General features: G+C 45.4%; 1 protein-coding gene across 1 annotated transcript in view; it reads right to left on the reverse strand.

The window, feature by feature from the left end:
* The window catches only part of TMTC1 (transmembrane O-mannosyltransferase targeting cadherins 1), a 255,722-nt gene that overhangs the window by 44,448 nt on the left and 198,713 nt on the right, over nt 1–12,561 (reverse strand). Inside the window, exon 13 of the mRNA XM_058282990.2 lies at nt 3,245–3,353. Coding sequence (XP_058138973.1) covers nt 3,245–3,353 — 109 coding nt within the window. The remainder of the gene's footprint in view (nt 1–3,244; nt 3,354–12,561) is intronic.

A 12,561-nucleotide genomic window follows, 5' to 3' on the forward strand; every position in this document is an offset into this window, starting at 1 on the left:
ATAGCATTATAATTGCTTAGCCATTGGATGATAACACTTGTTAGTGGAAATCGGAAAGTTTATTTGTGAAATTCTGCAGAATTCCTTTTTCTATTTCCAATATTTGCTGATGGTAAATAAAAATTTTCAAGCCATTGATGTGAAAAAAAAAAAAAAAGAATCCAAATGATCAACAGAAGGGGTATTATTATGTAAATTACAACTCATTACCTTGATAAAAACTACTGAGCAATCATTAAATTGTAAATATATTTAAAAGACCTCTGGCATATATAAAAAAATGATAACATTTGATGTTTTCAGATATTAGATTATGGGTATAGAGTGTATTTTATTTCCCTTGAATTTTCAAATTTTCCATTACATTGTTATGATACTTGTTTAATGAAAAAAAAGTTGAAGCTAATACTACTTTCTTCTTTCTTAAAGCCTTGTGTCTCTCTGGCTTACCCATGGCTACAAGTGGCTCCGTGTATCGGCTCAGGCTTCTAGGTGGTCAGCCCTGGAGTTCTTAATTTTCTGTTTTCCTTCTCCTTTCATCCCTCACATTCAAAGAATTCCCAGGGGCAAAGGAATCTTATTCCACAAAGAAGTCCATTCTTCCCATACTCTTCCTGAAACAAGGGCCTCCACCACAGATGTCAACATGCAGTTAAAACACAGGATTGAAGCCACAGCTGGAGTTATCAATCCGGAAATAAAAAGGCATGATTAGTCTGCCTGTAGATGTGAGTGACACTAACTGTTTGAGGAGCTCTGAGGAAAGATAACTTACCCTGAGATGAAGCGGAGGGTGAACTGGATCTTAAAGAAAGGGTAAGATTTACAAGGTTACAAGGTAAGAAAAGATGGCACTGCAGGAGGACGGGACTCTGTGAAGAGCTCTGAGTCCCACTCCTACCTGTAAAGAGCCCCTGAAGTCAAGCCCTGTGCTCTCGCTGGTGTGTGTTAAGAGTCACTTACTGAAGGGTGGTTTCCAGTAAGGAGCGCAATCATGCGTTTATATTTGTCCTGGTGACTTGGGTGAAAATATATGAATGGGGAACTATCGTTATTTATTTATTTACTGACTTAAATTCTTGCTTATGCACTTATACCCCGTTATTCCATGAAGAAATTGAGGCAGCTTTCAAGAATATAAAATGTCAATTGAACAAAATAAATTATAGGAAATGATAAATCCAGGAGTAAAAGCAAAACATAGACTAATCAGCCTGGATGGTTTTAGGGGTAGCGTAGGGTTGGCATAAATTCTTTTAGCCCTTGAAATATTTTGTGTCCATTGATTAAAAAAACTAAACATAATTGAGGAGAAGCTCAGCCTTTCTTAATAAGGAAAAATGAGAGCCATTTCTGCCTTGAGTCCTCAAAAGAAGTCACTGAATGATTTAGTGGGTGATGGCCTTGACCTAACTTGGTTATACTGAATAATCCCACCTGCCTCTCTCTCACTGTCCCTGGGTGGAGGTCAAGAGCATCTGTCAGGCACAATTCAGCAACAACCAGGCTAGGAAGGGCCAGAGCCATGTGACTCCATGCCCAGCTCTCTGATGATCTTACTTGTTCTAGGAGTAAAAGTTAGAATATGTACTAGATTGGAGAGACTCCAGGTTCTGCAGCAGTTCATACTGATTTATTTATTCACTCAGCAAAAAATAATATATTGAGCATGCACAATGTGACAGGCAAGGAAGCAGAGCCATGAAAAAAACAGGATGGTCATTCTCATGGAGTTCAGTCTTCTGGTGGTGAAAGAAAGACCATGTTAAAAAAAATGCATATGAGATGGTCATGAGTGCTATGGGGGAAAAGGAGATAGGGCAAGGTGCTGGGAGGTCGATATTTAGAAATGGTAATCAGAGAAGATCCCTCTGATATGGCAATATTTGAGCAAAACCTGGCATGATGTAAGGAAGGAAACTCTGGAAGTGTGGCAGGTGGAGGGAGTAGCTGGTGCAGAAGGCCTGACCTGTGCTGGGCATGCCTGAGTAACTGTAGGACGGCCAGTGCGGCCAGCCTCTCTGAAGCATCGCTTCTCAAGCCCTGACTTCTGCTGAGGTGGGAGCAGTCAGGAGCCCCCTAAGGTTATATTCTCACTTAAGAACATCTAGTTGGAGCGAGGACAAGTTCTATATGCTCGACAACCACCCAGGCAGAGGCAGCGTGCAAATGAAGGATTCAGGCGCGATGAGGAAAGGGAGTAGCGATGGACAGAGCCAACCTGTTTTTTAGAAAACCCCACTGGGTCTGCTTTAACACAAATAAAAGGCAGCTAAGGACTGCCAGTGTACTGTGTTGAGCAGGGTCATGATGATTTTAGCTTCAACATTTTATTAAAACATGCATTAAAGTCACCCACCACACATGCAGGCTTTTGTCTAAGACGCACCTACACGAGGGGGAGACTGTTAGAATTTCTGGCAGTTAAACACCCATAGAATGTTCCCACTTTGCTTCCTGGTGAGACTTCCAGAAATACTTGAATGCAAATTGCACCCCTATGTTACTGACATGAAATATTGACTCATCACTAGATTTAAGCCAACTGAATGCTACAGGACATTTTTCAAAGGTTTAGGATTTTATTTTAAAGATATTCTATCTGACAATTTTGCAATTGTAGAATCTACAGTTCTATTTGACAAAACTGTGTATCAATTTAGAGAAGATAACATGTTTATTTCCCCACAGAAGGGGGCATGCATTCAAGGAGTGGAAAGTAGTATCAAATCATTCAGACACAAGTAAGGAGAGGGAGTGGAATCAAAATACTCCTCTGTTTTATGCCACTACAAATGTTCTCTTAGGAGCCCATCCTAAAACATTCTCTGATCTTCTGAAGGTATTAAGACATGAACTCTGTAAGATTATCTGTAACTGGCTCCACATTGAGCTCAGAGGTCTTAGTCCATTAGCAAGTCCACAGAAAAGTGTGATGGGTAAGGAATAACAAAAACTGAAAATAACTCTGTATTATTTCTGACAAGATTTTGTCCCAAAGTGATAGAGAATTTATCAATGGCCAATAATGACCATCTTTGTCTAAAGTTTGCCTACACTATTGTCAGAATCCTGGAGAAAACCAGGTTTGTAATTTCTCAAGAATAAAGCTGACAGAGGTAGGTGTCCAATATGATCTTATAAAATAAACCACCTGTACAAATAGCTGTTCAGTATTAAATTATAAATTCAACAATAAAAATTTTAAAAGTATTGTGTGGAATTAAATGGATACAATTATTACCTGCTCAGCCAATAATGAAGCTAAACTGGAATAAGCATCTGCAAACTCTGGGCCATATTTAATGGAATCCTTCAGTAAGATGATAGCTTCTTCTTTTTTCTCCTGGGATCTGGAGATTATGAGAGGAAGAAAAAACACCTTTTAATAACCCTTCGTATAAATCCTATTACATGTTAAAATCTCATTTCTTTTAGCGAAGACTAACTGGCTCACTCTGGATTTTACTGCAAATGAATTAAACCAGGCAGCCTCGAGGTGCTAACAGTTTCTCTGCGTCTCTGAATTTTCAGTGGAAAGAGAAGTTAAAGATGGAAGGGAAGCTGCAGGATGTCCACTTTTCTGAGTGTTCTTTAATATTCCACAAGAACCTTTGGGCCCTCAGGGGGCCAACGCTGGGGACAGCACCTGGGTGGTGTGGGAAAGGACTCGAGGCCTGCGGCGCTAGCCACACCGCTGCAGCCCAGTCCCCACAGGGGCTGAGTGCCGCAGGCCAGGCACAGGCTTGGTCCAGCGCCAACGCTGTACGGGACAGAGATGGACTCCACCCGCCATTCAGGAAAGTAAAGATGGTGGCCATTGGCTGGCAAAGGACTGCCGGCGACTTTCTCACCATATTTTTGTTGAAAATCCGAGCTGGTTCTGTCTTCTCCACTCAAGTCCTCTCCTGTGATTTCCCTTCTGGCTCGGAGAGGAGCCAAGGACTGAGCGCTATTTCCACTTTCTCAGGTGAAGGTTCTCTTTCCCCAGTGCCTGGGGAGATCTGGGGCCAGCATCTCTGAAGCCCCAAGTGCACACTAGTTCTTGGCAGCGATGGACTTTGCTACCAACACAGTCCCCCACACACTGACCATTTGCTAAGTGCGAGATGCTGTAGCTGACCACAGAGACAGGATGACGATTAGAACCCTTGAACAACAGGTACCAGCCGAGTTCCTCCTCTTTACCAGCTACCAGTTCTGTGCTGTGTACTTACAGTAATATTTAGAGTCAACAGTCATTCATTTAGCAATGACCATGTACCATATGCTCTGGTAAATTTTCACATAACATTATTAATTCTCACAGTAATCCCATGTGGTATTATCTATTATCATACTCATTTTTCTGATGAGAAAATTTGGATTCAGAAAAGTCAAGCGACTTGTCATTGTTCACATACCTGTCTCCTGACTTAAGATCCAGGGGCCTTCCATCATACTGCATCTGTTTCTCCTACTCAGCTACTTAGAAATCTGTCTCCATCTATGACCTTGTTGCTCAAAGTACGATCTATGGACAGTATCATCCTCACCACCCAGAAGCTTAGAGAAATGCAGACTCAGGCCCATTCACGCCTGCGACAGCAGACCCTGCGTTTTAAAATGTTCCCTGGCGATTCCTTGCCCCCAGCAGCAGCACCCATGGGACAAAGAGGCCAAAGCAGGCAGCAGCAACCCCAGGTGCAGAGCACGCAAATGCAGACAAATTAAGAAACAGGCAAGAAACTGTGAACGGATGACCCTATTTTTGGAAAAAAAAAATGACAAAGTTTCTTTACAAGAACTTGAAGAATTTGACATTCTTGAGAATTAAGACGTTTGGTCTAATTAACAATGAAGAATTCAGGAAAATACCAGGAACGCCTTGCTTCGGCATCTGTTTTAGTTTGCTAAAGGCTGCCAATGCAAAATACCAGGCATGGGCTGGTTATTATAATGGGAGTTTATGAGGGCAAGAGCTTACGGTTCCAAGGCTGTGAAAAAGTGCAAAAGTCAAGGCACCATCAGAGCGCTGTGTCACCAACGGCCAGCTGCTGGCGATCCTGGTGTCACACCCCGTGGCCGGGCATGGCGGCCTTGCTGCTGCAGCTTCGGGCTGCTCCGCCCACTCCAGCCTCCGGCCTCTCTCTCAGCCTCTGGGATTCCTCTGTCCCGAGGCTGCCGGCGATCCTGGCGTCCTCTCTCATGTGGCAGGTAAAATGACATGTTTCTCCCATTTATAAACCACCCTGGGTCACCCTCACTGACGTTCCCCAATCAAAGGCCCCCAGCTGCATTCAAGGCCATCAAAGGGTCCCACGCCCACAGTAACAGACGAACTTAAGAACCTAACTTTCAGGGGAGCACATAAAAGACTCAACCCCAACACAGACTCAATGCATCAACTGGCAAAGAAGTCAACACTAATGTGGAAAAGAAAAGAAAGCAGCTTTCACACTGTGGACTCCTTTGATACTCTCCCTTAACTTTTTATTTCCAGGTTTTATATACTAAAAGTAAATGTAATGGCTTTTAAAAAACGCCCCCCAGGTGATGCGCATGTACGCTGAGATTCTGGCAGAACAGGGGCATGAACCACTGAAGGGAGCTGAGCATGGCTTCTGCTTCCCTGCCTACAGCTCGTCTCTGCAGGATGGGTTCTACGGAGGGAAAACTAATACTGACTCTGTAAGTTTTAGTTGTTAAGTGCCAGAAGCAGCCTTGTTACAAGTGATTTCACTTAGAAGGAATCTGCCTATCATAGACATGGAAAAACAAAGTCATATTCTCAACAAAGTCATGTTCTCAACCTTGACCTTGCATTTAACAATTCACTTTAGCAAATAATAATAAAATACTTTGTCATTGTCTGTTATCTGCCAGGCACTTAAGTGATTTCGCAGGGAGGTGGCTGCCCCTGCTGCCCCTCCTAATTGGGGTCTGGCTAACTCCAGTGGGCTCCCCTCAATGCACAGCTGTGTCCATGAGAGACTTGAACCCGGGACCTCCTATGTGGGATGCCAGTGCTCAACCTCTGAGTCACAGTGGCCCCAAGTTGGTTTTTTTGTTTGCTTGTTTTTTGTGTTTTTAGGAAGCATGGGAGACCGAACCTGGGACTTCCCATGTGGGAAGCAGGCACTCAACTGCTCGAGCCACAGCCACTCCTGCATTTTGTAGCTCTTAACGCTGCTTTCTTGTTGATTCATTCATTTAGTCAACAAACGGTTAAAGAATATGTGCAAGACTTCACAGAAGTCTGTTGTATCTACATACAAATTTTTATTCTAAAATATACTTTAAAGCAATTCACCCACAGGCACATGTTTATAAAGGTTTAATTTTAATCCAGGCAATTTTATTATGGATCTTATGGTGAGCAGGACTCTTCTTCCAAGGATTTTTGTAAATCTTTACTAACGTTAACTTGGAAATCCTCCAAAATTGAAAGGAAGAGGCAGATTTAGGAAATTAAGGCAAAACGAAGTCCCTCAATTAAGTTCATGTGTCAACTTGCCAGGTAATGGTGCCCAGTTGTTTTATCAAGCAAGCACTGGCCTGACGGTTACTGTGAGGACATTTCATGGACTTTAGTCATCAGTGAGTTGATGGGACAGATGGCTGATTACATCTACAATCAGCTAAGGAGATGCCGTCAGCAATGGGAGGAGCCTCAGTCTATCAGCTGAGAGCTGTAAAGGAGAAGTGAGGACTGCAGCACTCACAAGATGAATTTCCACCTCCACTTTAGTCAGAATTCATCGAAAACCTTCCCAGCTTGCGTCCTGCCCTATGGAATTTGGACAACTGCGTGATACAATTCTTACAAAAACCTCATCAATTTGCAGATATCTCCTGTCAGTTCTGTTTCCCTAGAGAACCCTGACAAATACAGGACTTAATTTAACTTGGAAGCTCTTCAAAATCGGCAGAGAAACACAACAATATGATTGCAAAGGATAACGGTTCTTATTTCCCATGGCTGACATCTGTTAGAAGGGCAGCTTAGACCTTTTACACACGAACTCAAGTGAGATTCATCATGACCGAAGACAGACTATGGATTTAAGTATTTGTGTTCCCCCAACAGCGTTCAGGTGACACTTTGGAAAAGTTATCAGTTATCCATGGGGAACTGGACCATTGATGCAAAACACTATCAAAACCCCCTAGGGACTGACGCGCTTTAAGAATGCTCAGGTAATTGACCTAGGACATGAGTCTCCCAAGGTGTGAAACCGCAGGCAGGGAGGACACCTCCTCTCGCCTCTGCATCCTCACATGCTCCTGCCTTCACTGGGGGTCTTGGAGAGTCATCACAGACAGAATGCCCAGGCCCCAGACACCAAGGCCACCTTGACAGACATTTTACAATGTTTTTAAGAAAGCCGAGGAAGTTGTTAAGTGGTAATTTTGTTGATGGAGCTAGTTTTGTTTCTGGGAAGGAAAGGAATAGTAGAGGAAAGCCATTTCTTCTGTCGTTTCCCTTTTGCTCTACCAGATTTTCATCTAAATGGAATCTTCCTTGGTTATATAGTAATGTGATTACCATAGGAGAACTGAACTACACTTCAAACTGCTTCTGATCTTAGTAGCATCCTTCTTCATATCCATCATTAAAGCACATCATTATAGCACTCTGCTAATTATCCCATGTTAAAAAAAAAAAGCAGCACTGTTCCATGGACTGTATTGGATTATGAGTTCAGAGGGCACCTTGCTCGGTTCTGCTTGCTAAAACTGTAGTCCACATCCCAAGTTCACAAACCCGTTTCCAGTTGCCACACTGAGACACCCGAAAGAGGCACTTTTCTAGAACACTGCTTTCAACACGTTGTTCTCTTAAATAAAAACCTACTACAGATGGCCTTAGTCAGTATGGTTCCAACAAATGTTCCAAACATGCCACAGGTATTCATGTGGCCAGCCCAGGTGGCCTTTGACCTTTGCTCTGAGGAACCTCAGAGATCACTACTCCTCTGTCCTCAGTGACCTTAAAATCACCTGAAGGAACTTAAAAGACCTCAGCATTCTCAGGCTGGGACTCCACTGGAAGCTCTAGGAATATAATAACCACCCAGATTGAGAATTATGCACATAATCCAAATCCTCGATTTACAGTAGTGGAAACTGAGGCTCAAAGAGGCTCAGTGATTCGCGTGGGCCCCAAGCAGGAAGGCAGGTCTCGGCCCAGGTCTTCGGCCGCCCAGCCCGATGTTCTCCCATGCCAGCACACAGACAGCTTTCCCTTCCACTCCTTGGCACATCTACTTCCTCAGGGAAGCCTCGTCTACTTCAAGGAAGCCACGTCTACTTCCTCAGGGAAGCCTCGTCTACTTCCTCAGGGAAGCTGTCCCTGACTCGCCCAGCAAAGGCCCCTCCTCAGAGCTCCTGAACACACAGCGAAACTGGAAACCACAAACACACTACCTTTCTTGTGTGTTTGGTTTCCTTTTTATACACGTGTGGAAAAGAGATGGCAGGGGAGGCGCCAGGTTCTTCCAGCTGCCCTTGGTTCCACAGCTCAACATTTTTAGGAATAATGGAACCTCAACACAATTGTCTTCTTTGCGTCCCTGGCACCCACCACTGCCTCCTGCAGCAAGTTCAGGTCTGTCTGTCACTAACCATGGCAGGCATGGTTAAGGCTGTGTGTTTCACAATTGTTTCCTGAACGTTTCCTCTGTACTGAGCATGATCCTAAGAGACTTCCACACATTATATAATTCTTGCATTATGAATTAGCCACAATCACACCCCTTGTCAAGATTCAGACAACAATAACTGCCACCCAACAGAAAACACACGGAAGCGTGGAGGGCTCTGGTGGTTTGCCCAGCGTCCTGCACCCAGGATTCTAACTCGGAGTTCAGCTCTGCCCTTTGCCTGCACTGACACACAGCACCACCCATGCTGCACCCGCTTCTCCCGAGCCCTCCGTGCTGTGGGTGACATTAACATGCTTTAGGCTCCTCTGGAGGCAGGAACAGTGAGTCTCACACGGCAGAAAGTCAGTGGTTCCTAAACTAACTTTTTAAGAGCCATGGCTTTATCATTTTATATCTATCTAGACCTTTGCAAATCTACTTTAAAATTTTCCAATTTTATAATAAAATTTGGGGGAGGAGGCTTAAATAATTTTTCATTTCTTCTCTCTTTTCCACAGCTCCTTAAATAGCGCAGAAGGGATGCGAAGGAAGACAGAATCCAGGAACCCCAGCGCAGCCCCGTCCAAGGAGCAGTCACTGGCCACGTCCACGGAGCAGTCACTCCCCATGTCCATGGAGCAGGCATTCCCCACATCCACGGAGGAGGCACTCGCCACATCCACAGAGCAGGCACTCCCCACGTCCACGGAGGTACTCCCCACATCAATGGAGGAGCCACTCGCCACATCCATGGAGCAGCACTTGCCACATCCACGGAGGAGGCACTCGCCACGTCCATGGAGCAGGCACTCTCCACGTCCATGGAGGAGGCACTCGCCATGTCCGTGGAGCAGGCTACATCCATGGAGTGGATGCTGTGGGCACTGCAAAGCAGGCTAGTTGCCTGAACTCTGCGCAGTCATTAAAAGCAGATTCAGAAACCACGAGAACTAGTTGCAAGCTTCCTTCCACCACTAACTAGCTGCCTATCCCTAGGCAAATCACCTCACCCATCCGTGTCTAGCCACCTAGCGAGTCCTATATTTGTTTTGGCTGTTATTGGCTCATTTGATTTTTTTGGAAATCACCCATTAACACTTATCTCCCCCTTTCTTTTCAACAAGTTTTTAAAATCAAGAAGAAGGTGCTTCTGAAGTTCCCTCAAAAGAAGTATCCTTCCACATTTCCCACCTTTCACAGGAAAACCCGGCAGACGTGAGAATGACTTTTCCTCGTGCCTAATGCCACTGGATTTTAATACAACCGTCTCCAGCAGAGGCACTTAACACCAGTGCTGGGCTATGGGGAGACGACGGCAGTGACGGTCGATACCGAGGAGGCCTCGCTCCAAGGCCGGCAGCCAGGCGAGGAAGCCTAATGGCAACCGACATCCAGAAGCCACTGCGCCGACACGAGGGCCAAGCCAGGAATGGAGGGGCAGTCCAAGGAGTGGTTACAAAAGGGGAGCATTTAGGTATAGTTTTGAACCTCTTCTTCAGCCAAACTTGGAAAGCATGTTAAATAAGAAAGGTCTAAGCCAGGGGTTCTTACCCTTCTCTGTTCCATGGACCTTGGCCAGTCAGCTGAAAACACTGTAAATGGGGTTTTTTACTCAGTAAATTTTACTCAGTAAATACATCACACCCATGCCAACACGTCCCCACAAGAATGTTTTTTTTTTAAATTTTAATTCAAGCTCATGGACCCTTTATTAAGAACCCCTGGTCTAAGCAGTTATTTCCACAGGGTGTGGGCATAACAAGAAGGGTAGAAAATTTCAAAGAAGCATCATGAAATTGCTTAACAATGGGAATGAGCCACGCACTCTGTGCGGATCCCCTGCTGGGGCAGCATTCCAGTGTTACAACTTCCCCAAGCTGCCATTCTGGCTCTATAACTATTTTGGGGAAACCAGACACACACTACTGAAGTAAGCCTTGTCTACAGAGGACTACCCTGTTAGGCATTTAGATAGAATCCCCAGGTAAATTCAGAAAGGGGAACATGTGAGTATTAGTCAGTCAAAGGGGTGCTGATGCAAAATACCAGAAATTGGTTGGTTTTCGTAAAGGGTATTTATTTGGGGTAGGAGTTTGCAGATACCAGGCCATAAAGCAAAAGTCACTTCCCTCACCAAAGTCTATTTTCGTGTGTTGGAGCAAGATGGCTGCCAACGTCTGTGAGGGTTCAGGCTTCCTGGGTTCCTCTCTTTCTGGGGCTGAGTTCTCTTTTCTCTGCATGCTGACTTCCCAGGGCTCCAGCTTAAGTCTTCAGCATCAAACTCCAACATCAGAAAGCCTCAACTCTGTCCTTTGCCATGCCTTTTATGGCCTAATCATAACTCAATCATGCCCAGGTACAGATCAGATTATAGACATAATCCAGTACCTATTTTTGGAATTCATAACCATATCAAACTGCTACAATATGGAAAAACAATTTCCTCTGAATTTGCCAAGCATGAGCTATAGGTTACAAAGTCCACAGTTTGTTTCTGTAGATTTAGAAAAATCCTGATTACCTGGCCCATAATTGGTAAACAAACAGGTAAACTCCAACCTCAGTATATTCTCATCGAGAGACACACCCTCAGTGTGGAGTTAGGGAAAGGAGCATCTGGAATCACAGAGACCTCTCAGAACTTCCTGTCTGGGAGGGGTCACCTGGCACAGGTGGAGCCACTAGGGACTCCTGGATGGGGGGAGAGGCAGGTGAAAGTGCTCCAGAATTAGGCAATGTTAGGCAACATTATCACACATCATCATCCTGAATGTCCTCATCTGCTAAACAGAGTCACCAGCTGGTGATGGATAATCGTCCATGACTGAAAATATTGTCTCTCCCCGCCTTACTTTGCCAACCTAAACTTTGCCAACCGCATGGCGGTCTGGCGCGACCACAGGCGTTTACCGGCTCGCACTCTCCTCCCGGGGCAGGTGGCTTCCGGGTCCTTGGCGCTGTCCTATCCTCTCTTGCCTGGCTCCTTCCCACAGGACTAAGAGCCATTAGATTCAGCTGGCCACACCTTACCTAAAAAGGACACCTCCAAGAGGTCCTAGTGACATTCAATCATACCCATAAGAAAGTGGGCTAAGGTTAAGGACATTCTTTTTTCTTCATCACTGACTCTGTCACATAAATTAAAGCCCACCTGATTTGGCAGCATAGAAACACGCTCTTCAAATACCCTATTCACAGCTGAGTCCACACCTTAACAAAGTCTTCAAAGGTCCTATTTACAAATTGCGGCCACACCCTCAAGGACATGGATTAAGAGGAGCACGCCTTTTGTGGGGACATGAGTGAGTTACATCCCCCTAGAAGAACAGCTCGCAAATCTAGTGCTGAAAAGTCACTAGGCGTTTGGCAAAATGCAGACTCCCAGCCACAGATCAGGAAGCCTGGGGTGGGGCCCAGGAATGGTTCTTCCGGGGCCCCTCAGGAGCTTCTGGCCAGGGCGTGATCTTGAGCCCACTGTGAGAAACTCCGCCTGGTTAGTACGTGGGATTTGCCGGGTCAACTGAGCCTTGACACTGGGGTGACGTAAAAGGTGGCTGGAAGCTGAAGGAGAAGGCAGACTTCCTGAGACAATCGGAGCCAAGGAGAAGGGGCTGGTTGATTCTCCCTGGAAGCCAGGGGATGGGCGGAGGCTGGGGGGGGGGGGGTGGGTACTGCAGGAGAAGACGCCGTCTCCCCGCAGAGCTCAGCTGAGGCGTCTCCTTTGCCATGAGGCCTCCGCGTCTTAGCGCGGGGCTGGGCCACGCAAGCGTCTGACCTGAACAACACCCAACAGCCGGCACGCAGAACTCCACTGTTTCCCCCAAGAACTTCCAAAAGGCCAAAGATTGCTGAAAAGCGGTTTCTGGGACCAGCAAAACCTTCATCAGGGATTTCCTAAGGAAAACCTTATTTAGGAATTTGATCTGGTTCATAA

The sequence above is a fragment of the Dasypus novemcinctus genome, chromosome 20 (genome assembly GCF_030445035.2).
Source record: "Dasypus novemcinctus isolate mDasNov1 chromosome 20, mDasNov1.1.hap2, whole genome shotgun sequence".
NCBI classification, from domain to species: Eukaryota; Metazoa; Chordata; class Mammalia; order Cingulata; family Dasypodidae; genus Dasypus; species Dasypus novemcinctus.